This window comes from Pantherophis guttatus, chromosome 13 (genome assembly GCF_059756535.1).
Source record: "Pantherophis guttatus breed Tessera chromosome 13, ASM5975653v1, whole genome shotgun sequence".
In the NCBI taxonomy this organism is placed as follows: domain Eukaryota; kingdom Metazoa; phylum Chordata; class Lepidosauria; order Squamata; family Colubridae; genus Pantherophis; species Pantherophis guttatus.
In genome coordinates, this window is record NC_142075.1 from 17,085,184 (window position 1) to 17,101,138 (window position 15,955).

The following is a 15,955-nucleotide window of genomic DNA, read 5'->3' on the forward strand; positions in this document are numbered from 1 at the left end:
TTTCCCCTCAGCGACCCCAACCCTCCTCTCCCTTCCTGCAGGTGTTGGGACTACAGTTCCCATGTGGCGGCCAATTCATGGGACAGGCAGTCCGAGGGGAGGGGAGGGAGGGAGGAAAGCAAGACGGGCAAACGCGGCGGCGTGCACGCCCAGGCTCCCTTCCCACGTTTCCCCCCATCTTCCCTAAACACGAGTCTCCTCAATTTCACCCCACCCCACGCCCAGCCCGGTGGCGGCTGCGGATCGAGGCCGGGCTGGAGGCCTCGGGCCAGGCCTCACCATCCTCCTCAGGGGCGGCGGGCGGCGGCGGCGGGGCTGTCTGGTGGCCGGCGGCTCTGGCTCTGCTCACGCCGGGCGGCTCCGGCTCGAGGTTCGGCTGCGGGGCCTGTCTCCATCTATGGGCGCCGAGCCCGGCAGCGGCGCGAGGCCGAAGCGGCCGGGCGAAGCGGAGGAGACGGCCGGGGAAAGCGGCGGCGGCGGCGTCTCCCCGCCAGAAGGCCGCCGCCGTGGCGGGAGGCTGCGGAGGGGGCGGCCGCCGAGGCAGCGGGCACGGCTCGCGGCAGGCTCCGGCTGGGGCTCCAGAGCGGCGGCAGAGGCGGCGGCGGCGGCAGCGGCGAGGGCAGGAGCGGCCTGGTGGCTCCTTCTCATAATTGTGCGACTGGGCCGGCAGCGGCGGCGGCGGCAGCAGCGCCGCGGCCTGGCGCGTCAGCTCGCGCCGCCCTTTGCCCGCCCTCCCGCCGCCGCCACCGCCGCTGCTGAGGGGAGGCCCGGCTGAGGTGTTTGTTGGGGTGGCTGTTGTGTAGCGGGGTTTGTGTGAGGGGGGGTTGCGTTGCTTTACACACGCGGGTGTGTCAGGCACACGCACACGCGTCTGTGTGTTCTCACACATACACACACACACGCGCACACACACACACATATCAGACACGCGCACGCAGGGCACCTGCCCTGCAAACGTGCCCACAGGACACGTGCCTTTCTTGTCACTTTTGAAATGGCTTTCTATTTCTTCTTTTCAATTTTCACATTTTGGAATTATTTTAATTTTTAAAATTTAATTTAAAATTTAATTTTTGCCTTATATGTGGTTGTTTTTCATTTGGGTTTCTCCCCCCCACCCCCGGCCTCATTTTGTATCTTTTGTAGAAGTGCGTTTTCAAAACATGGAAGCCAGACATAAACAAGGATGGGTTACAAATTATCAAACCTTTCTCCCATTCTCAAGAACAGCGATGTGGTTGAAAAGAAGGTTTTTAGTGGAAAAGCAAGTTATTTATTTTATTTATTTATTTTATTTTATTAAATTTCTATACCGCCCTTCTCCCAAAGGACTCAGGGTGGTGAACAGCCAGAAGATAAAACACAGGAATACAAAATTTAAAATAAATTAAAACGAATTAAATAATTCAGGCTGAATTTTAAAATACCCCATAATTAAACAGATTAAAATTTATGTTTAAAATTTAAATTTAAAAGAGGAGATGATTTAGGCCAGGCCAGCTTGATGAAATAAAAACGTTTTAAGCGCGCGACGGAAGGTGCGAATAAATATGTTCAGATAAAAACAAATAAGGATGTAGCAATAGCTTTGTAACTTTTCTGTTCTATCGAGCCCACCCGATCCTTTCAAATGCTCAGCTGTCATTCACCAGTAAACAGTTCACTTTCAATCCTCATCTGTACATGTTCTTATACTAAACAGGTTACCATTTATTCAAACTAAAGTTGCTGGAGGGAATAAGATGCTATCACCTCACAAGCTCTCTTGTTGATGAATTTTTACTTGGCATTACTTAACACTTGCCTTATAATCCAAATAATGAAGACAATATACCTTGGGGTTTATTGGAACAGAGGTGTGTTTTCAGTGCTTGAAGCCTCTCTGTAGGACGTCTACTTGGCTTCTATAATAATATGTATTTATTGTGTTGTATATTCTGGAGTAGATATCTGTGAATATCGAAGTGAGACAGGTAAAACTGAAGACAAGTGTTGCCTAAAGACAGAAAGAATGAAACCACCTTACAAAGACAGTTCTTTTGTAATCTTTCTTCCTCTGCTCTTCATATAACTACCAAGAAATGTCAGTGTGACCTCAAGATATAAGGCTAAGTCTAACATTTTACTTATCCTCTCAGCTGTTATAATTACTATCAACTTGGCATATCACTTTTGTAAATACAATTATCATAAAACGCCACTGTCTTAACGTCACCTTTATCTGCACTCCAGTTTAACAGTTGCAATACTAAACTATACCCTCCATATTATAATCAACTTGTAGTTATAATAGTACGTGCAAGCTGTCTTTTGCACACTGTCATCTTTTCAGTTTTATTATTGATTTCTGTGCAAGTTGATCCTTAAGCTTGTAAACTAGCGATCCTATAAACATGGAAAATTGAGAGAATTTTGTTGTGGCTTTCTGTGCAAAACACATTAGCATTTGGTTGCTGTTTTAACAATAGTACACAAAGAAAAGTTAGGCATCTGCGAAGAATCGTGTCAGCGTTTAAATATAATATTAATATATTCTTGGTTTTAGAATTATTGCATAGCTTGGGATGGCCAACATTCCGGTATTTTTTTTTTTTAATTTGATTTATATGCCGCCCTTCTCCAAAGACTCAGGGCGGCTTACAATGTGTTCAGCAATAGCCTTCATACTTTTTGTATATTTATACAAAGTCAGCTTATTGCCCCCACAACTGGGTACTCAATTTACCTACCTTAGAAAGGATGGAAGGCTGAGTCAACCTTGAGCCTTGGCGAGATTCGAACCCTGCAGTAATTGCAGGCAGCTGGTCTTAATAACCAGCTTAATAACAGGGTGCCTTAAACCCCTGTACTACCAAGGCTCTAAGGCCACTCCATATGGTTGAAGGCACAAATATCACAATAAATGAGAACATCAGAATTTTCAACATCAGTAAAAAAGATGCGATAGATGTTGACAGGTGGAAGTGTTATTGAACATCAGCATTCCTCTTCCAAAGTTTCAATTCATCCACCCACTTTGGACTAGGACTAGATAAACAAATTGTAGAATAAGCACTTTTATTTATATTTTTTTAAAAAATAAATTGCAAAGGAATCTAGGACAAAGATGCCTTGCGGAACAGCAAGGAAGTCCCTCATAAGGAAAAGTCAATAGAGAAAGAATTTATGAAAGATTCATAAATACGAACCAGTTGCAGAGGATCCAAATTTTGATCACGTGACCATGGGAATGCTGCAAGGGTCATAAGTGTGAAACATGATCATAAGTCGCCTTTTTCAGTGTCGTAACTTTGAACGGTCACTAAATAAATGGTTACAAGTCAACGACTACCTGGTTGTAGGAGCACAAAAGCTCTGGAATAGCATATATTACTATTCCTGCAAAAACAATGCTGTGTAAAGGATCATTTGGGTCTCAGCCAAGGTGCCCTAAGGCTGACTACCTCTTATCTTGTGGCTCGATAGCTCACCAAACCTGCCTGAACTTGTTCTTGTAGCCAAGAAATGTAAATATGCTACAGGTACAAGGGGCAGTTTGGCCAGAAGCAGAAGGAATGTTTCGTACAACATATGGAGCAATGAATATTGAAAATTCAAGGCAGCTTCCAATATAGAAGATAAAAAGGTACAGTGGATTAAAATTACTAATTACTAAGTGTAATTACTAATTACACTTAGTAATTACACTTAGTAATTATTAGTTACTAAGGGGCGTGGTGGCTCAGTGGGTAAGACGCTAAGCTTGTCGATCGAAAGGTCGGCAGTTCAGTGGTTCGAATCCCTAGTGCCGCGTAACGGGATGAGTTCCCGTTACTTGTCCCAGCTTCTGCCAACCTAGCAGTTCAAAAGCATATAAAAAATGCAAGTAGAAAAATAGGGACCACCTTTGGTGGGAAGGTAATAGCGTTCCGTGCGCCTTTGGCGTTGAGGCCACATGACCATGGAGATGTCTTCGGACAGCGCTGGCTCTTCGGCTTTGAAACAGAGATGAGCACCGCTCCCTAGAGTCGGGAACAACTAGCACATATGTGCGAGGGGAACCTTTATCTTTAAGTGTATAAAAATCAAATCTTGAAAGGCGAATTCAAACAGACAAAAAAAAATATATATAAGTAAAGGTTCCCCTAGCATCTTCCAAGATACATCTTTAAAATCTGAGAAGGCATAAACTATTTTTTTTTTTTTTTAGTTTTTTTCCCTGGAAAGCAAATGGAGATGATTAACCGCCATATTGATGTCATACAAAGGCTATGTTTAATGTGTAAACCAGACAGGAAATAAAACAATACTTAAAATTATTGCTGAAAGTTTATTTGATATAAAATGTTTTTCCAAATTATAATAATCTTAGAAAACAAAAATATACAATGTTTCAGAAATAAAGCAGCAAAGAAAGTGATTATCAGACTGGATTATTGCTCTAGCAGGACTATGATAAATGTTATTCTTATTACTAAGGCTGTTAAAATGAAAATGGACAACTGAATTTTTAACCACTTTTTAGCAGATGTCAAACGTGGCCCCTAGCATGCTATTCAGTAGCCAATTGTTAAAAGCACCCAATTTTAAATAAATTGTTAAATAGTCCATAGACACTGTTAATTTAACATTTCAAAATGAGAAGCTTGAAACATTTGTCATAATTTGAATCATACTTATTCTACTCTCTGTCTCAAAAAAGCAAATGCATGTTCAGTGGACAACTGTATATAATTTGTCAATTCTATTCCTTACAAATGTAACTCAGTGAACTTAGACATTAAACAAGATTAAATTTGACATTTCTCTATGAATTAAATTTATTGAACGTTAAAAAGAAATCCGAAGTAGCAAACAATATAATGTAAAAAAATAGACAAAAGCAATTCAAAAAGTCTTATTCATTTCCTCGCCATCTTTTACTCTTCCCAAACCCAGCAAAATTAAAACTCAGATTAACCTTTTATCTACAATTTAAGCTTGCATCTGTCTCATCAAAAGACATTTTAAGAGCAAAGGATCTCTTTTCTATCCATCATGCAAATATAAGTTTCAGGTTCCCTTGATTTATTACAACCGGTGTTAAAACGAGAAGTCTGTTTGAATTCATGTTGACTAAAGAATATTTAAAAAGAATGAAGAAAAAAGAAAGATGGATCATGTTGGGGACAGGATAAGAAACCTTGGTATTTATCGTTTCAAGTTTCTTAAGTCTGTAAACCTGATGATCTGACACCTGCTCTGCAGCCTTGACTGTTTTAAATGTGTCCCATATGATCAGTAAGCCTTTTGACAGAAAGGGCTCGGGTAATAATTAAATAAAGCTTCATCAATTATGACTGAAAAGAAAACAGGAAATATCCCAGCTGTATGCCTCCTGTCCCTTACAAGAAGACCCCAATAGTATATCAAGAAAATGTAGGCCATTTTTTCATTTCTGTATTCTGCTCAACAGTGAATGGAAACTCTTCCATCAAATGGTCCAGGAAAGTCCCTGAACCTATTATCTGATATATGGATGAAGGAATTGTAGCTATGGTACAATCTATTCTACCCTTCATTGCCTACACCTTGGGGCATGGCAGGGAAGTTCTCATGAAGACCATCTTCTTCATGGATGTGTCACCTCAAATCAAAAGCCCACACAAAATCAATATTTTAAATTGCTATAAGACAGTGTCTACAACAGAGGTCTTCAAACTTGGCAGCTTTAAGACTTGTGGACTTCAACTCCCAGAATTCTGGGAGTTGAAGTCCACAAGTCTTAAAGCTGCCAAGTTTGAAGACCTCTGGTCTACAAATTTAGAGGAAATTCTTGCTTTATGGATCTGCCTTCTCTTGTGGAGATTGACCTTACAAGTATGCAACTAGTAAAAAGAATAGCAAGTGCTTTTAAATTGCTTTTCAGACTTGTTCTCATTAGCTTAAACGAAGTTTCATTTAAAGGAAGCCTATTTCTCCTGAGTGAAAACATCATAAAAAAACAGTTATTTCAAAAGCTTCCGGTCTCTTCAGTTGATCTACAAGATCCATGTTACCTAATTATTCCAGCTTCTCCTAACTTGATGGCTTTTAAACATGTAGAATACAATTCCCAGAATTCTTAACAATATTCTGTAGCTGCAGTCCTATGATATGTGGAAGGCACCAAATGAGGAAGTTTATGTTACACTGTTGTTCTTATATTACATCTGAACTAAAGCATTGCCAAGTCTTTTTTCCCATTTTTTTTTTCTTTTACACATTCCTCCAAGTATCTTTGGTTTAAAACTATGTTGGTGCTCAAAGTTACCAAACTTCTGGTTCATCAGCACTTCCAAGAGATGTTAAAAGTGGGAAATCTCTTTCAAATCAAAATGCTAGAGCTGAATTTATTCTATTAACATTATGATGACTGTTGTAAAAGCTTTGTACTAGGGCATAGGTTGAAATAAAAATTCAAATGATGGACGTGTTACAGTGATGACAATAAAAGATCAGTTAGGGAGAACTAAAAATGAGCCTCTGATTTTGAAACTTAAGACTTTTATTAATTGTGCTTATGTTTAAAGAGGAAAACTAAGTTTCTGGTTTTTGTATATTCCTTCCAATTTTTCTCTTTAAGTATTTTAAAAAATAATATTCATTAACTCACAATGGATTAAGTACAGGAACTCCTAATTATAACAATAATGAGTGAATGGGCTCTTCTCAGCTGATTCTTTGTCCATCTTACTTTTATAATTATTTTATAATTTCACACCCTCTACATTATACATTATAACTTGTATTATTATACGGGCGAGAACTCGTTTTGAAGCCACAGGTTGTATATCTTTTTTCTTTCAACCACTGAAGGTCAAAAGATTAGTGACAGTGACATGGCTACAAAATGGAAAGGACCGGGCCGAACAGTTCAGTTTTTTTAGGGTTTGATAAGGTTAAAAAAAATGGGAATATTGAGGCCTTAATGCCTCTGTTTTTCTCTTTTGGGGGACAATCATTGGATGCAATCAAATATACATTTTGCTGCAGAATATTGGCATCAACCTGGACTTCTGGGAACTGTACTCATAGGATTACATGGTTGCATGTAACTCTAAGTTGCCCATTGTTACTTTCTCATATTTGCATAGTAACCCATGGCATTTCCTGCTAGCTGGACCTCTGATAAGACACTTCTGGTCTGCATTATTCTGCTCCTAAATGCTTCAAACAAAGATTTAGGTGGAAAGCCTGAGATCCAGGAGCAAATTGGACGATCAATTAGAAATACTATCTATCTCATAGGCCACAAACTTGAATTGAAGCAAGGCACAGGTTTATTGAATATGGTTTGGTACCTCGAGAGATAACATGTTCTAACAATTCTGAGAATATCAATAGTAAACTTTTCACAAAAATATATGTGCAAGTGTAAAAAAAAGGCGATTCTTTTCATAATAAAGTGTATGAAATATTCCAGTTTAAAAATTAAACCAGTCTCTATTATTTGAGTAGAAAAACCATAGTACATTATTTTTGGTGATGCGTTATTGTCCCTCATGGTGTTGGGTGGCTGGTGTGACATTTTCTTCATTAGAAGCAGAAGTCATCACCTGGGCATAAAAGAAATGGCATGTTAGTAATCAAATTGCTGGCTTTGTATTTTCGTTAGGCAATTACAAGGATAGCAATATAATAAATATGATGGTATACAGCCCAGGACCAAAGATAAAGAAGGTTTGTCTAAGTGAATAATCGGAGCCTTCATTCCCAAGCAACAAAACAAACACTAAAGTTTTACTATTGGTTTACAAATTCGTATATTTGTAAAAGTGTGAGTAGAATGACAAAAATGATTGGTTCATCTTTTCAGGAACCCCTGGAAAATAAACCGAGCAAAAACGTTAGATGTTCTCAACCAAATACCGTGTTTCCCTGAAAATAAGACCCTGTCTTATATTTTTTTGAACCCTGAAATAAAGCCTTATTTTTGGGGAGGTCTTATTATTTTGGGGTGCGTGGAGCAAAATGGGGCTCCTCTTGCCGTCTTACCTGATTTCCAGCTCTGTGTTTAAATATTTTCGGGGAGGGCTTATTTTCGGGGGGGGGAGCTTATTTTAGTGCATGCGCTCCAAAGTCCCATTGGGCTTATTATCAGGGGATGTCTTATTTTTGGGGAAACGGGGTACAATTTGCTGTACTTTATACACGTAGCACATGGAACTAAACAATAAGATGCTTAAAACAGCATTCAAAACTATCTCTATTATAGTAGAGAAGCTTTACTTAAAAACTGTTGGGAGGCTCTAAAAACAAATTGATTCATGGGAAGAGGAAAACAATTTCTGCTTAAAGTCAGAAATAGACGAAAACAGAAGCACCCATTGGGTTATGTAATTACAGAACACAACTGTTGGACTCAGGTAACCGCAGGAGTCAAAAGAAAAAGGGGGGGGTTAGTTTGGGACACAGAAAATTGTGTGAATTATGATTTAGTCAATAATATGCAGACCAGGTTCGCATGTTTGGTTAATCATGATTTATTATGATTAACCAAACATGCGAACTTGGTCTACATATTCCTAAAGTATCTTCCCTCTTACCAGTGGTGAAATCTAAAATTTGTTACTACCGGTTCTGTGGGCGTGGCTTGGGGGGGTAATGTGACTGGGTGGGCGTGGCTTTTTTTTGTTTCTTTTAAAACCATTTTTTCTACAACCTCTTCGGCGAAGAGGTTGTGAAAAGATGCTTTCAAAAGGCTCTGACGATCCCAGCTGAGTTGCCTGATCGGCAGAGACATTTTTTCTTTTAAATGCCTCTGACGATCAGGCAACTCAGCTTGGATCGTCAGAGGCATTTAAAAGAAAAAAAGGGGTTTTTTTCTTTTAAAAGCCTTTGATGATCCCAGCTGAGCGATCATCAGAGGCTTTTATTTTTTACTTTTAAAAGCATTTTTTCGGCAGAAGAGGTTGTAGAAAAAATGCTTTTAAAAGTAAAAAAAAGCCTCTGATGATTGTGCGGCTCAGCGGGGCAGGGGGGCAGGGAGTTTTGCTACCGGTTCTCTGAACCACCCGCCTCCATCGCTACCGGATCAGACGATCCGGTCCAAACCGGGAGCATTTCATCCCTGCCTCTTACTAATTATATACTCTTACTATCCAACTATGAGAGAAAAAAAAAGCTGTTATCACTCACAAAATCAGGAGCTGATATCTTAGTGCTGGAGAAAAAAAACCTAGGACTTAAAAAACAAAACAAATGCCCATAACTCCTCAGAAAGCAAAGAACCAACCAACAAACAAACAAACAAACAGGTATAGTCATTAGTTCTCTTGAAGTTAATCAATATTTTCTAAAAAGCCAATGGGGGAGGGAATGCTTTTCTGCAATGTAGTTTTTCCAGAAAATCTGTGAAGCCAAAGTGGGTGGGGCTTTTTAAAAAAAAAATGCAAGGGATGAACATGCCTCCTTTGCTTCTGTTTTAATGAGTCAAATATTTTCCTGGGTGAGTTAATTCCTATGGGTTTCTTAAAAAAAGGGATGGACGCCAAATAAATCTGAATCAGTAGCACGGTAAGAGTTTGGATATACTCTTCCATCTTAAACTGGATCAAGACATGAGGCTAGGGTAGCCTGCAGCTCACCTGTTGAAGAAAACAGGGCATCTAAATCTGGGCTCTCCAAATTCGGCAGCTTTAAGACTAATAAAAAAGAGAATATTTGTAGCTCAGGGTTGAAATGAGGGGTCCTTGATGTTGCTTTCTTGCAAACATTCCATGATCCAAACTAGATAACATCATCAGGGCTAGTGACGATGATGTCGATGTTCATGATGATGATTAGCACCGATGATGTTACTTAGCTTGGGTCATGAAACGCCTGCATCCAAACTCAAGAGAGCACCAAGGACCCCTAATTTTAAGACTTGTGGTCTTCAACTCTCAGAATTCCCCCAGCCTACATGTTGCCAGGATTGCTGATCCCTGATCAAAGCGGAGACTGCTAGAGAGATAACAGTTCTAGTCTTTCAAACATCTGACTCTTAACGCATGTCATCCTACACAAGAAGTCTCCCAAAAATGTGGCTGGAAAAGCAATCGAGGCTCTTTTTGCAAAAACGGCATCCCAACCCCGAAAAATCCAGGAGGTTGGGGAAGAAATCAGTGACCATGAGATGATTAAACTGAAGGACAGGGCAAACAGGCCCAGTCTGAAAAATGTGGCACTGATCTCGTTCATGGACAGAACGCTGGTATCCGATTCTTTCCAGGTCAAGAATCAAACCAAGTGCAGACTGAAAAACCATGCTGCCAGTTTGAGCCAAAAATAAACACGGGGAGGCAGGAAGTGGATGAGGCAACTGTTAAACTTTCAAGCTAATTTTTATTTGCTAGCTGGCTCCATCAACTCAAATACAGAGGCCGGCTGTTGTAGGGGTGGGTGGGGGTGGAGAGGAGGCCAGCGTTCTTGGTTCAGCAGCCTCAGAGCTTGGCATGTGCGAACATCACCGGCTTATAAAAGCATCCATTGCAATTTGTGAATGGTAAAAATCAGCTTCCCAAGAACCGGTTACAGTTGTAATGGCTGGCAGGCAAAGGTAGGTTTGGAAATATGTCGGAAATAACGGCTGACGTTCCAAAGAGGCCTTTTCTATGACCAGCAGAAATCAAGACAAAATATCTTTATTCCTTCCATTTATTCCCTACCTTTCTACCCCAGGAGTATTTAAGGCAACGCACAAGTATGAACGCTGTACAATTTATTGTGATGCAGAGCTGAACGGAAGTTTCTAGAGCAGGGGTGCCAAGCTTGCGGCCCGCGGTCGAGATGCGTCACATGCTGGCCCCACCCCCACCCAGTTTAGCAAAGGGGGGGAAGTCCCCATACGTCACGTGACGCTGCCGTGACGACGCGAGTTTGACACCCCTGTTCTAGAGGGAGAGAAAAATATCTGGCGTACCTACTTCCATTTAAACACCAAGCCCATAAAAAATACAGATTATTTTTATAACATTTTCTAAGCTATCAGATGGGTTCTTTGGCTGATTCAGCATTGATCATCCTCGCTAAGTTAGACTAAAAGGGCCGGATGGAAAAACACAAATAGGCAAAAAAAAATTGGTGATTATTAAGCTTTAACGGTGCAACAGGTTCCAAAGACCTGAAAGCAGATTTCAGGAAACCCCAGAAAGAATCTATTTACATTTATCCACATGCCTAACTGGAAATAGGACCAAACAGCAAGCTCCAAATAGCATCACTCTTTGTGCCACTATAATTTTAGGGCAATGAGAATGCAACAATGAAAAGGCAGGACAGTATATTGGCTCGAGTATCAAGATCTGTGCCGTTTTTAAGATTTCCAAAAATATCCATCAAATCACTGCTTAGCAAACACGTTGGGTGTCTTTGCAAAAAAAATAAAAAAATCTGGTCGGGTGGGAAATTTGTTCAGAAACTGCATCACAAGATCGCTTGTGACACTTTGAAGTGTCTCTTTGTTTGCGTCTCAAATACGACGAGAACAAAACAAGAGTGTTTTTCCCCCAGGGAGCAAATCTTTTTAAAAGGCTCCTCTGGCAAACAAGGGTTAATTCGAGTTCAGGTAACCTGAAAGGGTAAGCTGTCTCTAAAATAGGACTTCGGGTATTCCCACTCAGCAAATTTGAACGTAATACCAGACAGTTCATCAGTTCATCAAAAAGTCAATGGGGACTTTTCCTCCGTTCTTCACTTAAAAAGATTCCACCACTTGGTGCTGAATGTTAATAAGCTGGTTGAATCACACACCGCCTGAACTTGCAGGAAATAAAAGCGTGTGTGGACTTTTGCTTTTAAAAAGCGCAAGGTAGATAGGAAAGTCGAACAAAAAGATTGCTTGCCACTGAGAACTTACAGACTAGTTTAAAGGTCTCACTGAACTGAGCCTTGCTTGAACTGCCTTCAAATTCTCATGCCGCGGAGTTAGGATTTTCATTCCAGACTAAGTCGTGCTGACACAAAGATCCAAAGTTCAAAGCAATTTAAATCCTTGCTTGCCGAGAAAAGAATATGAAACTATCGCTATGGCAACGTTAAGTACTTCTAAAGAATGAAGCTTGCCGTTTGAGATACGAGTACTCGGTTGTTAGTTTAGAAGTGGGAGCGAAGTAGTAGGGCCAGGGGACTCCCATTAGAAATATGTATTTCTCAGGCTGAGCTTTTAAATGTGGCTCGGGAAGAGCCTTGGTAGTACAGGAGTTTAAGGCACCCTGTTATTAAGCTTATTAAGACCAGCTGCCTGCAATTACTGCAGGGTTCGAATCTCGCCAAGGCTCAAGGTTGACTCAGCCTTCCATCCTTTCTAAGGTAGGTGAAATGAGGACCCAGTTTGTGGGGGCAATAAGCTGACTTTGTATAAATATACAAAAGGATGAAGGCTATTGCTGAGCACATTGTAAGCCGCCCTGAGTCTTCGGAGAAGGGCGGCATATAAATCAAATTAAAAAAAAAAAAAAAAGTGAGACGAAAAAAGAGGCACAAAGTACATATTGAACTAAGCTACGCTGCTCTGGTTCCGACAGCAATGATTGCCTCCCCAACCTCTGTGTAAACATTCAGCTGCACGATCCCCCATTATCTGTGAACAGGCCTGTGAGTTCACTAGTTCACAGGAAAGGGGCTAAAAGGAAAACAAAGAAGGCCCCTCACTCTTGTGACTTTGGAGGATTTATTGGCTTTAGAACTGGTTCCGTTAAGTGAAATTCTTGGGTGCTCATCCTGTCCATTTCAATCAATCTCTTTTTAAGGGGGCCAAAACTGTGCATAGAAAAGAATTGTTTGCCAGCTTTAGGCAGGTGCCAAACTTTCTGATCTCCATGGGAATATCAAAAGCAGGACCAAATCATCAGATGACCTTCAAATCCTTGGTGTCACACCTTATTGCCAATTTGGTCAAGATAGAACGTAATTCTGTCTTGGCTTCCTCTTTTTTTCACCGTTTCCCTTTTTCTCTTTTCTTCTCTCCACCCGTTCACTACAGTTGGGTAGATTTCATATGCTTTGGATATATAAATTATATTCTGGGCTTCTTGACAAAATAGCAATAGCACTTAGACTTACATACCGCTTCACAGTGCTTTACAGCCCTCTCTAAGCGGTTTACAGAATCAGCCTCTTGCCCCCAACCACCTGGGTCCTCATTTTACCCTCCTTGGAAGGATGGAAGGCTGAGTCAACCTTGAGCCTGGTGAGATTTGAACTGCCAAATTGCAGGCAGCCAGCAGTCAGCAGAAGTAGCCTGCAGTACTGCACTCTAACCACTGCGCCACTGTGGCTCAAATGGACTATTGCAGGCTTAGCCTGCAATTGTCAGTTTTTAACCGGATCATTTTAAAATCAAGAAGAGAGAATGACTTCACCTGTCTTAACCGCTATACCTAGGTATTTGACCCACGTTAAGAGTGCACATCATCTTTGATCAGTTTTGGAATCCCATTCAGGTCCTCTAGGGAGGGTCAAGGGAGGAGGTAAAGACCATGGAAGGTGACAAGGAGCTGGAGAAGAAGATGCAAACAAGTTGGACAGCACGGAGCAGAGTTGGCAGAAGGCTGCAAATGCTGGGTAACAGCAAATGAGATGGAGAACCTCCGGGTAGGGAGTAAGGAGTAGAGTCAGGGGTCTTGCATAAAAGGATTTGGGTGAAGGCAACATCTGGGATGGGGAAACTGTAGAACAGCCAAGCCAATAGGTAGATATGCAGGTGACACAGAAACAAAGCAGTTGAGGACATGGAAAGAAGAAGCAGAAACAGAAAGGAGAATAGAGTCAGATACACGGAAAAGCAACGTAGGCATGGCGAAAAATAAAGTGGAAGAGAAGCAGGGAATACAGCAAAAAATGGATCCTGTAGGCCAGGGGTCTCCAACCTTGGCAACTTTACGACTTGTGGATTTCAACTCCCAGAATTCCTCAGCCAGCGCATGCTGGCTGAGGAATTCTGGGAGTTGAAGTCCACAAGTCATAAAGTTGCCAAGGTTGGAGACCCTTGCTGTAGGCGACCGAAGGAAGGGGGCAAAGGGCATTTCAAACTGGCCCTGACCCTTTCAGACCTACTTTTTCTGCCCCCCTGGTCTCCTTCAAAAGACATTCTCTTGCGGCAAGGTATCTGGTGAAGATTTACTTTATTTGCTCTTAAGATTACAGAGAGCCGGCTTGGTATAGCGGATTAAGACACCAGGCTAAAAAAAACAGGGAGATTGTGAACTTTAATCCCCCCCTTAGGCACAAAACCAGCTGGACAACTTAGAGCCAGTCATTCTCTCTCGACCCCAGGAAGAAAGCAACAGCAAAACACTTCCAAAAACGTTGCCAAGCAGTCCCAAGGAATCAAGAGTGACTTGAAGGCCCACCCACTATCAGACCAATTCTCTCATATATATTTTTTCCCTCCAGAGCTCTAGGCAGCACAGGTAGTATCCCTGCCTTCAAATTATTATGTCTACGGTCACAACAGTCTTGCGAGCTATGTTGGACTAAGGGGCACCGAATGGGTCAGCATCGGGCAGGGAATTATCACCACCAAGAGCGACCTTGTCGCTGAACTCGCCATTCCTAACCCAACAGCTAAGGTCAACTCTGGATCTCGCAAGCCAGGCCCTCTGTACGAAGAAGAACGAGCAGCAGCTGCTGTCCGCTACTATTTTGTCAGACTTGAACATTGGGCACTATCTAACAAAATGAAATTCAACGGTGAAAAATGTAAGGTTCTACATTTAGGCAAGAAAAACAAAATGCACAAGTATGGTATAGGTGGTACCTCGCTCAATACCCTGTTTCCCCCAAAATAAGACATCCCCTGATAATAAGCCCAATCGGGCTTTTGAGCGCATGGCAATAACGCCAAGCGCTTATTTCAGGGTTCCAAAAAATATAAGACAGGGTCTTATTTTCGGGGAAGATGAAGGTGAGAGGGATCTTGGAGTCCTAGTGGACAACCATTTAGATATGAGCCAGCCGTGTGCAGCAGCTGCCAAAAAAAGCCAACACAGTTCTAGGCTGCATAAACAGAAGGATAGAATCAAGATCACGTGAAGTGTTAATACCACTTTATAAGGCCTTGGTAAGGCCACACTTGGAATACTGCATCCAGTTTTGGTCGCCACAATGTAAAAAAGATGTGGAGACTCTAGAAAGAGCGCAGAGAAGAGCAACCAAGATGATTAGGGGACTGGAGGCTAAAACACATGAAGAACGGTTGCAGGAACTGGGTATGTCTAGTTTAATGAAAAGAAGGACTAGGGGAGACATGATAGCATTGTTCCAATATCTCAGGGGTTGCCCCAAAGAAGAAGGAGTCAAGCTATTCTCCAAAGCACCTGAGGGCAGGACAAGAAGCAATGGGTGGAAACTAATCAAGGAGAGAAGCAACTTAGAACTAAGGAGAAATTTCCTGACAGTGAGAACAATTAACTAGTGGAACAACTTGCCTCCAGAAGTTGTGAATGCTCCAACACTGGAAGTTTTTAAGAAGAGGTTGGATAACCATTTGTCTGAAGCGGTGTAGGGTTTCCTGCCTAAGCAGGGGGTTGGACTAGAAAACCTCCAAGGTCCTTTCCAACTCTGTTATTCTATTCTATTCTACTCACAGGACCCAATTAGTCTCTCCTTACCTGATAGCTGTTACCGTTCCAGAATTTTCTCATCTCCTTGCGGTACAAAGCAAGCAGGGCACAAGGAATGAGTGTGCAGGGCACTAAATAGAGAAGAGCTGGTTGAGCCTTATTCATGAATACTAGACAGACGAAGGTGACCACCATGCCGACACCATAAGCTGCAGAACAATAAGAAATTGAAATGAGAATAAAGATAATTAGAAAATCGGGGCTGCTCAAATACCACTTTAGATTGAACTGAAAAGGGAAACAACAGGAGAGAGGGGAAGGAGTAGAGAGAGAGGAAGGGAGAAGAGAGGAGAGGAGAGAAGAGAAGAGGAGAAAGAAGAAAGGGAAAAGAAGAGGAAGAAAAGGGAGGG

The 15,955-nt window shown here is 41.6% G+C and overlaps 2 protein-coding genes across 5 annotated transcripts in view; both read right to left on the reverse strand.

Annotated features, from left to right (window-relative positions):
- TRPM7 (transient receptor potential cation channel subfamily M member 7) overlaps positions 1 to 759 on the reverse strand; it is a 65,286-nt gene extending 64,527 nt beyond the window's left edge. For 2 of the 3 annotated variants that reach the window (XM_060693297.2, XM_087877735.1), the window contains exon 1: positions 280 to 759. In XM_060693297.2, coding sequence (XP_060549280.2) covers positions 280 to 282 — 3 coding nt within the window. In that variant the 5' untranslated portion in view covers positions 283 to 759. The remainder of the gene's footprint in view (positions 1 to 279) is intronic. The other variant, XM_087877736.1, reaches the window with a different exon arrangement.
- A 3,535-nt stretch (positions 760 to 4,294) lies between these two features.
- SPPL2A (signal peptide peptidase like 2A) overlaps positions 4,295 to 15,955 on the reverse strand; it is a 37,216-nt gene continuing 25,555 nt past the window's right edge. For both annotated transcript variants that reach the window (XM_060693295.2, XM_060693296.2), the window contains 2 exons: positions 15,594 to 15,754; positions 4,295 to 7,556 (listed from right to left, as the gene is read on the reverse strand). In XM_060693295.2, coding sequence (XP_060549278.2) covers positions 7,491 to 7,556; positions 15,594 to 15,754 — 227 coding nt within the window. In that variant the 3' untranslated portion in view covers positions 4,295 to 7,490. The remainder of the gene's footprint in view (positions 7,557 to 15,593; positions 15,755 to 15,955) is intronic.